Genomic DNA, 17972 nt, shown 5'->3' with positions numbered 1-17972 from the left:
TTCAGAACAAATATTTCTGCTAACAGGAAACATCACTTTCCAAAGGTGAAAGGATTTTTGACAGGGGCTTAAAACAGAAGTATGTGCACTTCTGATATGGACATTATTACAAGAATATTTCTCAAGAATCTTTCCACTAAGTCATCATAGGCAGCCATATCACAAAATAAAGTGATTCATATGAAAGACGATGCTTTAATGAACAATAGCAATTTAGCGGATATACTTTTAAATAAACCAAAAAGTTGAGAGTGAGAGAAATTTGTCAAATTCCCTGTGTTGGACATACTCCTCATAGATAGTAAGGCTCCCCATATCATTTACAAATTCAGAAATAAGCACAATATCTAATAACGGGGTCTTATTTTTGTCCATTTCTTAAAATCCCCCACACTGATCAAATATGCAGCGTAGACTGACAGTTGTTCTTGTCACAGTTGAAGCTTATTGCCAAGGAATAGTGCCACAAATAAAGGCACTTTTTGGTTGATATTATTTATTTGCAGCTTATGCTAATCCAATAAAAGAAACGTATCAAGAGATAATATTTGAAATGTATAAAATAGCATAAAAAGTACAATAGAATCATTGCTGTATGTTACTAAATTGAAACCTTACAAAATCTGCAGGCATACATGCTGATGCCTTGTGCCATCAGAGGAACAGACACAACACACATGCAGATGAAGGTCAGCAAGCTTAATGTTTAAGAAAAAAATCATTTTATTGGCCAAAGATTCCAGATGTGTCAAAAGCCTATACTGCAGCATGAACAAAAAAAATGTTAAAGTGGAATAACATTCTGTGATTTTGCTCAGGTATTGTAAAATTTTGTGAGTATAGTAACTAAAATAGGTTCTATGTGTATTTAAAACAATTTCCACAGTACTAATCACAAAGCAACTCCCAAAATATGCATTAAAAGTTAATACAACTCTTACATCCCTGCACACACACACACTAGCAACATATACACTTTCTCAGCACAATGGGCCGAAGGATTATATTCAAGGAAAACTGTCAAATAAATCTACAATTGTCAGTGTCTGATCAAACCATGTGGCAAAAATATTTAAGGAAATGTCTTGTGTATGTAATTTTTCTTAAACGAAGCAAGATAACATATTAGTTATGCTGGAGTAAACACTGCAGATATTAAACATCACTTTGCATTTGTTTATTTAAAAAAAAACAAAAAACATCTGACATATTTAAACAAAGGCAAAACTGACCACTGAGAGGAAGCACAATACACTGTTCAACACCAGTCACTCAGTATATCAAGATACTCACATCAGCTAGGAAGAGTGAAATGCGATATATAGTTAAAAACGTGACAAATGCATCACAAACAAAATCCATTTTTAAGCCATAACAATACCAAAATCGTCTGTTCTTGGTTTCCAAGCACCAAAACAGTTATTCAGATGCCAACTTAGTAGAAACCAAAAGGCACTTAAAGCTTCTGCAAAGTGACTGCTTGAAAGGATGATGCTTAATTAGACATATTTCTTCATTCTTGTATCCAAACACTGACAAGTATATGAAAATGAAGGTAAAAATATTCTCTCATAAAAGCTAACAAAGAATACAAAACAATCGGCTGATGTAAAAGGTTTATAAACAGTGTATTAGTATTAATAGTGCAGCATCACATGATGTGGAGACTGTAGGAATGCCTATGCTACAGTGACATGCATAGTGTACGTTAGCAACAATATACTGGACTGCTGCGCTTAGGTTACAGACAGTAGCTGACATACAAGTCAAAGCATAGAAAAGTAAGAACATTCTGCGGCTTGCATGCTGAGGAGAATGAGGAACAATACACAACCACATCTCAAACGAGGACATGTTCAAGTGGAAGGCGGTAATACAGAGATGTGGACCTTCTTTCACGGCAGTTTAGTGAGGTGAGATTGTTCATTAAATGTACGGCAAAGGCAAAAACTGTAAGTATCAGCATCAAGGTGAAGTTCAGAGAAACACCTGGAGAAGTCTGCCAGATGGCAGGTCTGTCTCTGGAGCGTTAAGGTAGCTATCATGTTAGAGAGGTTCCAGCATGTCACATAGGCTTGGTTTGGTGTGTAGACTGAGATTTCACGGCATGGTTTAAACTAGGGGTCGACTGATTATCAGCTAAGCCACTTAACTAAACCCATATGAGCGCTTTTTTCTAATTATTAGTATAGATTTCCAGTAAAATAAATGTGTTCATCAAAATGAGCTACTTTGGATCTGATGCACCCACAGTACTGAGTGGTTACACATTACAAGTGTTAATCTATCAACACTGAGGGACAATTGCATAAAAGCTATCTTTTAATTAAATATATGCAAAACATATTCAAAGGTATTTCAAAGAACAGTTTCTAATATCGGTTATTGATTTTCTACTATTGATAATCATTATTGGCCACAAAAAAAAAAAAAAAATTTATCAATAGACCCCTAGTCTAAAGTTGGACGGTGCCCTTTGCACAGAGCACATTCTTACTCTGCAGGAAAAAACTGTGCATCTCCAAAGTTGGTGAGATGTACATTTTCAATAAACGTTGCTTTACAGGTGGAAAAACATTGTCACGTCTTTGTACGATTACGACTTAGATGGTTAGTCCAAAACAAACCATTTTAAAACTGAATGTATATTTTGAAAATGCACTGTTGCAAAACTGAAAACACATCAGCAACATTATACACAGTGTTCCCTGTGTTCTGCTGAATAAAGTCAAATGCAACTGTGTAGTGAGGAAAGCAATCATTTCAAACAGCTAGCTTAAACTTGCACATATAAGCTACAGTCTGAATTTGTTTAGTCTAAGTGTAGTTAAAGTAGTCCAGTATTGCATCAGTTTGATCAGTCGGCCAAGCAAATGATAGTCAAGTCAAAACCTGTGCATGGACGTCACAGGTGCTAATGGTGCTGGTTTGAATATTTAACACCGATTATGACATGCTAACAGGCAGAAATAACAGCCTGGTATGTTAGACTAGTGGCTAAAATTAAAAGTATTATTATTATTAGATACAATTTTATTTCTTTTTATGACCTAATAGTTTGTGTAGTTTTTGACTAATTTCATTCTTTCATAAGGAACAATCATTTCAAGAAGCTGACCTTATGAACATCTACAGCTAGAAGCTGGAAATAGTTAGTTTGTTCATTTCAATCTTCAGACTAAATTCATGCTATTCCGCTCTTGCAGACAAAAACATTATTTTCAACAAGTAGGATATGTCACCTGCGCTTTCTTTCCATGATAACCATCGACACATTTCAGCAAATATTATGTCAACCTCTTAAATACATGTACTTACAAGACACTTCCGCAACAAAGCCAACGTGCTCCCATACGGATATTTTTACGGTTAGTAACACGGAACACTAAACGTTTCTACCAGTACTTTTCAAAAGTGGCTTCACCCTTTCATGAGAACAAGGCACTGGCAGGTTGAAAAAGCAGAATAGTGTGAACACGCCCTTAGATCGTCCCCTGAAAGTGTTTGTCATGCTGACTGTAAGGAGTTTGTGGTAACTCTTGCAGTTTGAGGAGGAGTGGCAAAGTGTCATACGGAGACATTTTGCAATGTTTTTTTTTTGTTCAATCCCCAATAAAAAGAGGTGACGCAGTGGTTATACTGGGTTGAGGTGTAACATATTTGAAGGATAGCAGTAGAACTGTTTTGGAGCGCTGCAGAAGAGTCAGAAATATCATACAGTTAGAGTGGGAGTCACTATTGGAGGAGTTCTCTAAGGCTTGTCTCAGAATTATGAAAGAGGTCCATCATATGTTCTTTATGTAAGGCCATCTAATAAATAGCCACTTCAGTTCAACCATGGAAGCATAGGTCATTTTGTGTTTCACATTACTGTACTCTCTTAATATACACAACTTCAGGAGAAAAATATTGACACTCACACTTTGATACCTCTCGCTTGGTCCTTTACATATTCATATATTAGCAGTTAAACGTCTCGAGCTCGTATCAAGTCTTTTCTTTAAATCTCCTTGTAAAATGTTCAGGTTTGGTCGTTGAGGTGAACAAGGCAGGGCTGATCAGTGAGTTTAACCCTGCTCCAGGCTCTCTGCCACTTGCACAGCAGAGTAGGTGGTCGCAGACGCCTGTCGGGTGAAGAAGGACGCAGCTCTTTTCGGCTTTAAGCGCTTGATTTCTTTTCCTGCAAGACAAAAATGGAAACAAACACTAAAAAAAAAAAAAATCTTTGAAACAGGAGAAGAAGAAAAGAAGTAGCTCACTCCAGAAAGGTGATACTGTGAAGCTCCTTTCAGACATGTAGTGCTTTCTGTAAACTTGATGGCATCTGAATTTGTCCACCTAATGTCTGAATGAGCACCTGGATCACTGTACTATAAAAGTTACTATATACCAGACCGACCTAAGTCTTGCTAGGTTAGAACTAATAACATTTTCATATCATTCTCAACACAGCACAAGTCTGAACGTCATTAACCCTTTAAGCTTCAGTCAATTCCAGCCGTTTTCAGTACAAAAAAAAAAAAAACGCTAATATTCTATTTTTAAATAAAAAAAATTACAAAAAATACAGGGAATATTGGACGGGCATTGCGAGGTGCATTTCCTTGAAAACGACCGATTCGGGGATTTTATACCGACTTCAGGACATGTTTTGGATAAAATAGTTTACTGGCTTGTGTCATCTGGATGTAAAAGGTTGGATTATGGCCGTTTTTTGTGGAATCTTTTTTGTGTGTAATAATAAACCCGGAAATGTGAGTCGCGCTGTGTGCGTTGAAGCCGTGTATAGAGAACGGATGGATGAATATTCGTTTTTTGTCGGACAAATGTGTTTTTCTCACCCGCTGTAGTAATCGCATCTGAAAGTGGTTTATACCGGCGGATTCATGAGAATCTAAGCTTTCCCTCGGCGTATAGTGTTTGTATAATCGTGTTTGCAGCCGTTGGACATTCTTGAAATTCCTATGCAAATTAGTAGGTGTACCGCGGCGGTACACTGAAGCTTAAGGGGTTAACAGACAGGTACGCACAACACTCAAAGTTGTGTGAAGCTGATGAGGGGAAGGCTTTTTGCACATTTCAGCAACAATATTCATCCAAAAACATCCCAGAGACACAGTCTGCATGAAGAAAAAAAAAAAAAAAATGAAAAAAAAAAAATCAAAGCACCTTTCTGCTCTACAATGTCACATTTGTTCCAAACTAAAATCTATGTAAAAATAAAACTTCACAGTGATAAAGACGGTCTGTAACAGGTCAGATTAATGACACACACCAATGTAGTCCAGGTTTAGACAAAACATTTACAGGAGCCAAAGTTTAGTTTGGTGTTTGTAGGAATCTTTCTTCTGACTCTATAAAATACCTGCAGCGTCATAAGGCAGTAGGATCAGTATGAGTGTGTTCAAAGCAAGATGGCATGCATTCACAGACATGGAACAGCAGTGACTTCATCATTTACTTATAATTGTAATAATTTTTCCCCACACTGAAATAAGATCAAACCGGATCTGACAGCAGTTCATGCTGTGTGTACATTTCTTTACATTAGACAGGTGAGCTGTTACACAATGCCAATGTTTATCAGTTAAATCATTTGTTACACAGCAGCCATCCTCATGTTAAGTCCTGAGCTCCATCACAGCTGTCGGGATATTTTTATTTTACAGTTGGTATAGTAGGAATTATATCGTACATGGACAGTATCTTCAGAGTTCAGGATCACACATAGACTCGGCTGTTAGTCATTTGGACATTTTGATTAACTTGCTGTTAGTTTAGGTTTAGTCTTTTGTTTTAGCACTTAATTATGCGTCACTTGATGCACTGGTCAAACTTGTGTGTGTGCCAAATATTACACACACATTTCTCCATCATTGGGGTGAGTATGTCTAAATAAAACCACGAGTGACCTATGTCTGACTGACAGAATGCTGTCATTTTAACAGACTGTCCCATGTCTGAAAAGGGCTGAAGTGAGCTGCTACCAACTACAACTTGTAGACTCACCATTGTCCACGTAGCTGATGGTGTTAAGTGAGTGGACCCGGCTGCACACAACGCTGCCTTGCCTGTGCAGCATCCCACGCCGTCCTCCACGGCCGTTCTTGCTCCTGCCTTCTTGCCCGGCGGGTTGCTGAGACAGACTCGCCTCGCCGTCCATCTCGGCTGCAGCTCCTCCCTCAGATGCAGATTTCAGCTCCACACAGAACTCAATGAAGCCGCTCATCAGCTCTGCCTGGTTCATTGAAAAAGCATATTAAGTCTGATCCTTCTAAGTGTATGTATTTAACAGCTGTGATCTACTTTTTAATAGTCCATTAGTGAACCACAAGCACATAAGGCTCACATTGCCATCATTGGATTAGAGCCTGGTGTGATTATGCTTTAGTGCCTCTAACATTATGTAACATCTCTTCACCATCTAGAGGCTCAGACAGTCATTGAGTGAATTATTTTAACATCTTTTAGGCTTTGACATCAATATCAAGAGTCATGTTATTCTCAGAACAGGCAAAGCAGCTGCACCCAAACTGAAAATCTCAAATGCAGCAGGTGCAGTGCAGCTCTCTAGAGACGCCTGCATATCATCTCTCCTTGTTGAGAACATCTGAAGTGAGACACACATAGAAAGTCTGCATCTGTCACCCTCTCCAGAAGCAAGACCTTCACTATTTAATGTTCAGGTGTAAGCAGATGGAGGATACAATCAAATGAGATGACTTTTATTTCATTTCATAAACATTTTCTTGCCTGTTTTGAGTAGATCTTCAGCAACTTGTTGACAGCAGTGCCGTCTTCCTCTCCATCGAACTCCAGCCACAGAATGTGTGAGTCCCCCTCCTCCTCGGGGTAGCTGTGGTCCCAGGAGAGCTCGCTGAAACGCAGGCCAAGCAACACATGCTGCAAGAAGACGTGTTCAACAAAAGAAACGGGGATCATTTTAATGAAGAGAAATGAAAACTGCTGTGTAGTGTGTAAAATGATTGCCCAAGTAAACGCACACACAAAGTCAGGGACATGGCATTACAAAGGCTTAAACCAAACCGTCTCACCTTCTCTTTGACATCCATCACATAAACTCCCTCCAGGCAGATCCCAACGTTGACCGCTTTACGTTTTGCCCTTTGGAGGATCCCTTGGGCTGGTTTGTCAATCTCCCCAACGAAGAAAGCGCACCTTTATGTAAAAGGTATGTAAATGACTTGTCTTCAATTTCTAAAACTATCCTTACAGTGTACAAATGGCTCTTCACACAAATTCATACCCATAATAAGGCAGAGAGTGACATGTGTTGAGGTACTGGTGCAGGAGCTGCGTGGGCTCAGGAGAGTTTCCAGCAGATGTGCTGATCTTTCTGTACTCCTCCAAGAGGTTCTGCTCCAGCCCTGCATGACGACTCGACTTCCCTCGCAGTGTGGAGAGCAGACCTCCACTCCCCATGACGACATGTGCAGGCAGAAAAGAAGACAGCTTCTTTTCTCTGTGGAAAACAGAAGACGGAGGTTTATATTACGCATGTGATGCATCTGACTTGTGCAAGTGTGGATGAGATCATATTAACTTGCTTGCTGACATTTACTGCTGAATCTAAACTGCAATGTGCTGTACTGTTCCATGCTCGACTACTGAGAGTCTGTGAGACATTTGTTTCTAGACACATTATAAGTGTCAGAAAATAACTGCTACCAACATGTAAAAAGACTGAGCCGTCTCCAGTATGCAGCACTGGATTTTGGAATCAGTTGGACTACTATTCAACATTTTTGTGTTCAGGATTTTCAGGTCAGAAATCACAGTCCAATGCGATGGAGCAGAAGCCATAATTTGCATCACCTTTTTCTCTAACAATATGAGTGGTTCTCCTACTTCATTGCAATTACCACAAACACCTACACTTTGCAGACTAGCTGTGCAAATACATCTCTGGAAGCGAGACTTTGCAGACCAGCTCAGCTTGTCTCGGCAAAAATCAGGAAATGAAAAAGACATGGAATGATTCTGTGAAGCGCCACACCGAAGGAAAGCAGTGACCGTTTTACACCAGGAGGTTGAACAAACTTTCTTATGAGCGAAGAGGGATTCACGGCTAATTTGCAGTTACTGCTGGATGAAGTCAAACAGACCACGTCCCTCCATAGCCTTCATCCTCTGCATCCTGCCAACATCTGGTGCCATCATCGGCAGTACAACTCCACCAATGAGTGCACGTTGCCTGAAGTGCTTGGTTTATTAAAGTAGGCAATTTATACCACAGCTGCAAAGTGACAAAATATTTAAAATCTACTGTGTTTATTTGAATGATTTTTCATCTACCTTCTTGGGTTTGGTTAAAAAAAAAAAAAGACAACTCATGTCCATTTGCACAGTTAGTAAAGTTCTTCAGGACTAATTTAAAAACTGTCAATCAGTGCAGTTAGTGTACATGCCCCCAGAGTTTCAGGGAAAGTATTGTTTAAAAAGACATTTTTAAAACTTAAATTTATGTACTTGGTGATTCAAATATGGTTGGATGGTTAAAACAGTTTTCCATGGTGTGACAAGCATTTTTTACTGCTTTACACAGGCTGTAAATTCATTTTCTTTGCCCTAATGTCCTCTCCCCTTTCGTGCTCTCGTTAAAACATTCTTTTAAAATGTTTCATGAGAACTCTGATGAAGGCCACTTGACAAAACGTGCTTTATCTACAAACTGAGTTATTTAGAGCACAGGGGTTGCTCAAGTTTTAACCCCCTGTCCTCAAACACCAACACTCAGAAATGATAAGAAAAAAGTTGGAGAGGACTGCTTGACACGACTAAAACAGCATCTTGATTATAAATATAATCTGCGAACAGTAATTATAACACAAAGAATGATTCATCCGGTAGATACCAAGATTACCAAGTCTTTCATTTTTGACACATAACTTATATGTAGAGGAGAAAACAAGTATCCCTACAACACTATGAACAAACAAACAAGTCTTCCTCAAAATTGTCTATTCAGATGTATGCCATTAGTAACTACAGGCAGCCTTTTATGTGCGTCAGTGACTACAGGCCTGAGTGTTGTCGCATTACACACAAAGTGCTACACAGACCCTGCCAAGTACCTATAATTCTCGGTTCTATAATTACAGTCAGGTCTCAAAAGGCTTCACAGAGAAGAAAGAAACATATTCCCATGACAAAGGCTCTCATCAGAAATGTCATTTGTGCTTTCTTGCACTTACAATCCAACACGTAATTGGAAAACACTGCAGTGTCAAGGAGAGTGCTGACATTAAAAAAAATCCAAGCCTTCACAACCAAAAGAAGCACTGTTGACCTTTTTCACAATGCCTGTGGATTTTTATCAAATTGCAACACATTGTCACTGATTGTACTGAAGTACTCAAAGCTGCTCCATCACCAGATGCCCTTTAAAAACATGTGGGTTGAGGGGCACGAGTTTGGTGGTGCTTTTTTTACAGTGCTGCTTTTTTCTAGTACATTAAACTGCAGCCAGGCAGCCGTTCACCACTTGACAAAATGATTAATGGCACAGGCACGGCTTACTTCTTCATTTTATAAAGGCAAACTGTCAGAGTCAACAGTGAACGTGTTGATTTAAACGAGTGCTGGAGCATAAGATCACAACGTCAAGCAGGATCATGAATTGACAAAATGTTGCGTCACATTATTTCCATCACACAAAGTAAGAATTAGTTTCCAGAAAACGGCCAACAAATGGCTTACTGTTGAATTCATATCAGTCTACATGTGTTTACATCAGAGTTATGTTTGAATTCATTCTGTCTTTCCTTAAACAGTTCATACTTAATAAAAACAAGCTACGGGGCAAATTGCTTGCTGGGCAAACTGAACATTTTCTGCTTTCCAAAACAGCAATTACCATGTTTCATGGTAATTACAGTTTTACTGCTTTAATTAACATGTTACATGTTAATTACTGAACTTGTGAGGTGCTGGTATGTGGCCTTTGTTGCCATTAGGACAGATCCAGCTAAACAGTTTCCCCTGTATCTTTATGTGAGGTGGCTCCAAGCTGTGAACTACCACTGAGCAGCATCAATCTTTTTCTCACAAAACCAAAACCTAAAATGTCATATTACTTTAAAGTTTCTAAGCTGTCATTTATTAAATCCCTAAAAAAATCTTCTCTTTGTGTCAAAAATACAGATTTTTTTTCCATGAAAATAATGTCTTTCTTCCTTAAAATAATATTCTCCACTTACATGTCTGGATCTTTTGCTGTGCAAGTCAGATCTCACCTCTTTTTCCCAACAACTGCTCTGCTGCTCAATCACACCAGCTCACCTTCAACTCAGCTCAAACACTGTAAAACTATTATATGTTACACAACAGTAAGCTGTAACATTGGAGTAATTCAGGCATAAAATTTGAACCCAAAACCTGAAGAAGAACAGCAAATTGTACAAGTCTGCTTTACCAATAAGGGAGTGTACGTCATGTGGTTTGTTGTACATCGATAGAAATGTGACAGGAACGGGTAACATGAGACTTCTCCTTGACTAAGCTGTCAAGCGGATATTATTTTGTTGCATATTTAGATAGAGGCTCACAATTTCTCTTTTTGCAAGTTTGCAAACAAAAACAGAACAAGTCCCTGCTTCTGTGTGTCTACTCTGATATGGAAAACAAGAGCCGCTGTCTGAATCCATGTTTTTGAGACATGCATTGACACACTTCACTTTGAAGGTGGAAATGTTCAGCAATGACTGCTTATTAAACTCCTGATGTGTCGTCAACCACAAATATAACACCATATGGACTGTTTAAAGGTAAAATATATATATATATATATATATATATATATATATATATATATATACAAATAAAAATTTAAATTTTCATTATAGGGGTTCTAAAAGAGAAACTGAAGGATAGACAGAAGGAAGTTAGAGGGACTAACTAACCTGACAGTAGTAGTAAATTGCTGGCTTTCCAGACCAGTTCCCTCTTCGAGAGCAAGAGACAAGGCTCCGAGACCCGTCCAGTGTTCAGGGTCACAGGGGTATCGACCCGTGAGGATGTTGCTCCTGGCTTCCTCATAAAGAAGTCTCAACACTCCTTCATCTTCTATCTGCTCGGGAATGAGACAGTGATCATAATTAAGCAATATCCAGTCTGAGCATAATAGATTTAAAAATAAAAGGAGTTTTTTGTCATTTACCAGAGTTTTCTACTTTCTTTTCTAATTTCACTTATTTTCACTTAGCTTGCTCTCATATTTTTTTTAATTTATAGATTTGAATTTATTATGTGTGAAGCACTTTGTACTATGGGTTAGACGAAATACTTTTATCATATAGCACTAGAGAACATCTTTTGAAGAAAACAACCTATGAAGTCAGTGAAGCATTGATGCAGATTTACAGAAAAAGCTCATTATGAACAATGCACTCTAATGACTTTCAAAGTCTTCTTTAAAGTCCATTCAACAGTTTGGTTGTCAACATGTTTACAAAATCTTGGCGATGGATAACAATGTGTACATAGTTCACTCATATCTAAGAGGAAAGAATGCTTCTGCACAGTTAATACCTGCAGCTCTTTAGATTTCAGATAAAACACGTTGCGTCTGTACTGGAGATATGGTTCATCTGAGGAAAAAGCAGAGGACAATGATGCATTAGTGTTGGGGGATTGTATTTTCAGGATCGTTCAAATCGACACTGGAAGAGATTCAGCCTCATCATCCAGAGTGGAGGAGTGAGGGGATACACAGACAACTCAAGCCCCCTCCAACCCACTCGGCTCTGGCTCACAGTCCTGGACTGTGGGCGGCATCCTCTTCACGGAAAAACATAACAGCATTTAAGTGATTATACAATACCTTCGAATACTTTTAGTTTTATAAGTGGTAGGCTGTCACAGTGTCACCAGTTCATTGACATCGCACGACTAAAAGCACCCGCCACACTACAAGCCTCTGTGGGCTGCTTTACTATGACAAAACATAAAACCAGACTAAGTCAGTGCCTCACACCTGACTTCCAACTTCTTAAAAATATGTTAAACTTCACCATAGGTTCATTATTAGTGACAACCAGCAATTAAATTTGGCAAAAATTAAATGTTTGTGTCACCACAGTTCTGTCTTCTCCCAGTTAACTTACAAATACATTCTGCTTTTGCATTATCAATGCTATTCTATTAGTGTAATGTATAATTTATCGTAATTCAGTGCATCTGCTGCAATAGTACAGGAATTATAAGTAGAAATCATACTTTCCCATGGTCACTAAATGTGCTAAATGATTATGATCCTTGTAATGCTTTATGACTGATACACAACACTGCAAAACACTATGAATGTTTGTAAATGCTCAGTAAAGCAATCATGTTGACTGTGTGTCAGTAACATGTGAAAAGTTTAAGATTGATGGAGCTGTTATGCATGTGTGAATCAATTAAATTATTTTCAATGGATGTGCAGGATTTAACACTGATTTTGTAAAGCCAAAAGTTACATCTGCCAGTCTGATCATCAGTTCAAAATCCCAAGACACAATTTCACAACTGGTAACAATTAAAAAAATTACAAACTCTCGATAAACAACACAAACATAGCACGTTTGTTTTTAATTATCATGTTTTTCTAATGTGGACAGGAACTTCAATGGGAAAAAAGAGCCTCTAAATAACATCCATACAGGACAAACGCCTAAATTGCATAAATCCTGTATAAACATCCCACGTTGTCTAAAACAATGCAGTGACTTTTCTTTCTCTAAATGCAACTTGATTTTCTACATGTTCCAGCTTTTTCTCTTCCTCTTCAAACACAGCAGTTCATTGCTTATTAAGTCAAGGCCTCCTTTTCTATTTATTTTTTTCTAAACAAACCTGACAGCACTTTCATCCCTGATTTACCTCAACTTATAAGTCAGCTACAAATCAAGAGGAAACAGCCGCAGAAAAAGAAACAGGCTGTGCTCGGCATGCAAAGACAAAACACACCATGTTTGGATGCAGTAAAGTAGTTTGTTGGGGAAAGAAAAAAAACAATCAGAAAATGTATTTACAGCACTTATGTTGTCTTACAAAAAAGCTCACATTTATATGCAGCTAGTCAGCCATTCCATTCCTTCTCTACATACTACAATAACATTGAGTTAAACGATTGTATGTGTTTTAGGGGATATAGTACATAATGTTAAAGCCTGAAGTGGATGCAGCTGCTTGTATTGTTGTTTGTAGGTTCGACTTTATCAAACTGATGTAAAAATGACAACATGCTCTGTAGCCACAGAGCCTTGCTTTATCTGAGATTTATTTTTTAAAATAATCTACTGTTCAGCTGTAAAACCACCATACAGAGACTTGTTTACTTCCATTTCATTTTTACTCTGACTTTAAATTCAAGGCACATTGCTACAAGTTATTATCTTTTCTTTAATCCGTCGCAGCTACCCTTTCCCTGTCCTGGGTCGCTGACAATCCGTGATTAAAGAAAGCAGCTTTCTACATGTGGCAGCTTTCCTGGTATTAACTGTTAACTGTCTGAAAAAACTCAGCAACATACAATCCCACCCCTCACCTTGTGAAATGTCTTCCTCTGAAGCCTCCGTGAATCGGTACAGCAAATCCTGCCACTGCCGACACAATTTGTAGGGTTGATGCCTCGCCTTTAGCTGCAATTCTGAAGAATAATGAGGAAAGAAAAATGCAATATAGTGAGATGCATTATTTATGTAATGTAATATTTGATATAGGTGTGTGGATAAAGTTCCTACCAAGCAGTGGAGAGCAAAGCCAGAAGGCAAAAGCATCCTGTACAGAGTCAGGAATATGGAGAGCCTCACGAACACTGCGGCCCAACTCCTGCACGGTGACACTGCCAAGCCCCTCTACAGTCAAGTGTACTGCACTGTCACCAAACAAGTATACAAGCACATCTTGAGCTGTGGGAACAAAAGTAAAAAATACTAAATTATTAACAAATACTGCAGAAATGACCAAAAAAATAATAAGTGAAATAAAATCACATAGATCATGTAAACTTTCCGTAGAGCCAATTTGCTACAATAGACACATGCAGGATGATGATAATTTATTGTGCGCGAGTTTGTTGCCCCATACCACGGGAAAGCGTTGCAGAGGAAGCAACACTTCCTCTTTGCGAGTGATCGTCGGACGAATCTGGAGGAAAACTGCAGTCATCTCCTCCTTCCATCTCTAATCTGAAGCACAAACAACAAACTCAGATCAGTCACAACATACACACAGCAACACATTTTGTGCAGTACAACATACTTCACATGCTTAAACAGTCCAATCTGAAACAACCAGATAGGAGAAAGCTATCTAGGGGTGATGTGGCTAGGGGGAAAACATCAATATGAGTCAACAATGCAGAGTACAAATAGGTACTGTATACTTCACATGGAAACATCACATACACCTGAGAGCAAACTAAAGACAAAACTAATCTTCGGGGGGGGCAATTCGCTGGTACAGTTTGGGTCCATTTGCCTCCTTACAAAGAGGGGTCACTGCCATCTTTATCCTGTGATTAAATATTTCTATCCTGATGGGAGTGGTCTGTTCCAGGACGACAATGCCCCCCCTCTATGGGACATGAGTAGCCACAGAACTGTTTGATCAGTGTGAAAATAATGTGGATTATACACTTTGACCTTCACAGTCACCAGATCTCAACCAGCTATGGGAGAATTTGGACAGATGTGTTAGACAGCACTCGCCACCACCTTCATTAAAAATCCAAATGTGGGGAAATGTTTTGGAACATCAGTCACATCATGTGTCTGTACGATGAATTCTCATATTTGAAGCTGTCATTTGCTGTAAGATGTGAAAATACCAACATTAGCAGCAAGCCTGCCACTCCCTTCATGTAATATTTAGGTTTCCTGACCCTAATTGACTGATTTGAGAATAGGGATGTCGAGAGAGTGCTTTGATCTAGAGCACTCAGGGATCAAACATGGACAAAAAAATTGTTTCTTTATCAAGCTAAATGTTTGTTAAATTATCATGTAATTTCTTAAGAGTTGTTGTCTTTGTACAGTTGAATAACAAAAGTGGCCAGTAAAGGGTGTGAGGTGGTGCTCAGAGTTATGAATGAGTGTAATCCACATACACCTTCAAATAAAGGTTTAGTAACTGCTTCTGGTTTGTCTGATGACTGGGATCATACCAACATACAGAGTGAATCTGTCTCACTCAGATGTGTCACTTCATTCCTCCCTTTAGTCATGTTTTGATAAACTAGTAATCAGGCTAACTTAGCACTAGCGCCACCATGTGGTCAGAACCTGGAGCAGAGCAGAGAAGACAACATCCCAGACTTTCGACCTCACCCTGTTGAACTGGAGTTGTCCTTTATCCCTAACATGTCGCTGTTATTCAGACACATTTGCACGCTATGTACTTAAGCTCAGGGCGTTTATGTAATCGTCTGAATACCGTTACAGAGAGATACTAAACACAAAGATCGCTACACAGTCCCTAGGCCCATATGACAAACCTCAGCTAGCTACCAAGTTTAACAGGATTGTCCTTTACATGCCCAGACACAACCAAGCAGCGGGGAGCTTCTCCAGGGAAAAACTCAGCACCTCTCTACATTTACTGAACGTTAGCTATCATTAGCTGGACGACAGTGGAAGCTAGCTATTCAAGCTACGCATTGGAAATGTTTCAGGGGCTGAACGTCACTGCGACAGTTTCAGACCTATTAATACACTGTATTTATCAGCCAGGTGGAAACTATTTGGTCGCTTAACCTATCTGGCCCAATAGCTAACTTTCGGTGTTTAGTTCACCACACTCATGTCCCGTTCAAAACAAACAAGGGAACAAAAGGTCTCTGTTGTCCACCTACCCGCCAGTTCTGGTAAATTTCGTCCCACTCGCTGCCGAAGCTCTAGATGGGAGCCTGCTAATGTAGTAAATACTGCGGCTAAGTACATTAGCTAATCAACGAGCCACTGTTATTCTCCTGGCTACAGCTAACCACTTGTCTCCAACTAGCTTTCCGGGCAGCTGCAACAGTTACGGAGCGTGCGGATAACCGATGATCGGACTTTTTTGAACCGCTCTTCTTTAGTGGGTGTGACGGTCAGTCTGGAAGATTTTAAAATGTGGTAACTAACGAATTAATCCAATAAGTTACCATTAAAGCAGCAGAAATAAAACAATCCAGTGTCATAATTCAAACTTACTTTGGCAAACAGAATCTCGTCGCTGTGAACTTGTCGACACGGAACAGGATCAAAAAGATTTGATCCCAAAAGAGAGTCTAAAAATGAGTCGGATGTCAGAGAGCGCGTTGACTCTCTGTCACGTGACCAAGACGTCATCGCAGCTGTAGTTCAGCAGCAGCAGATTTGTTCAGTTCATCTGCTGATGTATTCATCCAGAAACAACAGATTGCAGCCCAAATTTAGCCATATAATCAGTGGTGCAAAAATAAATACATACATTTACTTCATTTGAAGTGCTTGTACTTTACTTGAGTGTTTCCATTGGCTGCTTCTTTATACTTTACTATAGGTTTAGAGGCAAATATGGTACTTCTCACTCATCTGTATTTATACTGCAAGTTTATTGATTAGTTAATTTGTGTATTCAGACTGATAATGCCAAATTAAAAAATATATATATATATTGTCGTTGGAAAGTTCAGTGGAGCCTTATAAAATAAGATAAAACTACTCTGAAGTCATTAATGCATCAACAATTATAATCCAGCAGCATTATTCTGAAATATGCCATTCTGCACAATGAGCACTTTCACATTTGGTACTTTAAGTATTTTTGGATGCCAAACCTTTTGCACTTTCAGTACAAGATGGGAGTACTTCCGCTACTGCAAGGAAGTTAGGTGCACAGTAGTACAATAATAGCTGGACCAGCTGATTGCATGCAAACTGTGACATAATTCCAACAGAAACTTCACAAACATATTTATTTGATGTCTGTGATTTGCAGTAATTTGACATTTGACAGTGTGTTAGAGCATTAGAGCATTATTTTATAAAGTGATTCACAGGTATTTGTGTAACTTGCAGCGATTTGCAGATATTGTTTGCTGCCCCAGTTAGACACATCTGGTGTAAACAACATCAATGACTGATTTACACTGTACAGTGTCATCAAATTAGATCATGGAAGTATTGACACACAACAACTTCAAGAATTCTAATAATCTGGCATGTACATTACCTTTCAAAAGTTTGGGGTTATCCAGGCAAATTCATGTTTTCCATGAAAACTCACACTTTTATCCATGTGCTAACATAATTGCACAAGAGTTTTCTAATCATCAATTAGCCTTTCCACACCATTAGCTAACACAATGTAGCATTAGAACACAGGAGTGATGGTTGCTGGAAATGTTCCTCTGTACTCCTATGTACAGTGGGCACTGTGAGCTGTAAGGTCTTATAGACAGGTGTGTGCCTTTCCTAATCAAGTCCAATCAGTTTAATTAAACACAGCTGGACTCCAATAAAGAAGCAGAACCATCTCGAGGAGGATCAGAAGAAATGGACAGCATGTGAGTTAAATATGAATGTCGCTGCAAAGGGTCTGAATACTTACGACCATGTGATATTTTAGTTTTTCTTTTATAATAAATTTGCAAAAAATTCTACATTTCTGTTTTTTTCTGTCAAGATGGGGTGCTGAGTGTACATTAATAAGAAATAACTTTTTTGATTTTGGCAAATGGCTGCAATGACACAGAGAGTGAAATATTTCAAGGGGTCTGAATACTTTCCGTACCCACTGTAGATGACTGCACCTCAGGAGACCCAAGCGTGAAGCTCTTAAAGTTTGCACACGACACAACTGTCATCGGCCTCATCCGGGACGGTGATGAGTCTGCGTACAGACGAGAAGTGGAACAGCTGGTCCTCTGGTGTGGTCGGAACAACCTGGAGCTGAACACGCTCAAGACTGTGGAAATGACAGTGGACTTCAGAAGGAGCCCCCCT

General features: G+C 39.0%; 1 protein-coding gene across 2 annotated transcripts; it reads right to left on the bottom strand.

Moving 5' to 3' along the window:
- Positions 1-699: 699 nt before the first annotated feature.
- Positions 700-16323, bottom strand: frmd8 (FERM domain containing 8). 2 transcript variants are annotated; one of them, XM_022204948.2, is made up of 11 exons: positions 16197-16323; positions 14092-14192; positions 13746-13913; positions 13550-13651; positions 11551-11609; positions 10923-11089; positions 7268-7483; positions 7056-7179; positions 6754-6903; positions 6010-6238; positions 700-4180 (listed from the first exon to the last, which is right to left on the bottom strand). In XM_022204948.2, the coding sequence occupies exons 2-11, from the start codon at positions 14183-14185 to the stop codon at positions 4068-4070; spliced, it is 1422 nt and encodes a 473-aa protein (XP_022060640.1). In that variant the 5' UTR covers positions 14186-14192; positions 16197-16323; the 3' UTR covers positions 700-4067. The 2 variants fall into 2 exon arrangements, with proteins under 2 accessions (XP_022060640.1, XP_022060639.1); XM_022204947.2 differs by lacking the exon at positions 16197-16323 and adding an exon at positions 15857-16060.
- Between the last annotated feature and the right edge of the window lie 1649 nt (positions 16324-17972).

Source organism: Acanthochromis polyacanthus, chromosome 17 (assembly GCF_021347895.1).
Source record: "Acanthochromis polyacanthus isolate Apoly-LR-REF ecotype Palm Island chromosome 17, KAUST_Apoly_ChrSc, whole genome shotgun sequence".
Taxonomy (NCBI): Eukaryota; Metazoa; Chordata; class Actinopteri; family Pomacentridae; genus Acanthochromis; species Acanthochromis polyacanthus.
The sequence above is the reverse complement of the archived record's forward strand: the minus strand, read 5'-3'. Positions and strand labels throughout refer to the sequence as shown.

Coding starts and splice junctions, on each gene's coding strand:
- frmd8 (XM_022204948.2), bottom strand. CDS start 14,185: ATGGAAGGAGGAGATGACTGCAGTTTTCCTCCAGATTCGTCCGACGAT. Junction 13,652..13,745: donor GCTTTGCTCTCCACTGCTTG/GTAGGAACTTTA, acceptor ATTATTCTTCAG/AATTGCAGCTAAAGGCGAGG. Junction 11,610..13,549: donor AGAGGAAGACATTTCACAAG/GTGAGGGGTGGG, acceptor CTTTTTCCTCAG/ATGAACCATATCTCCAGTAC.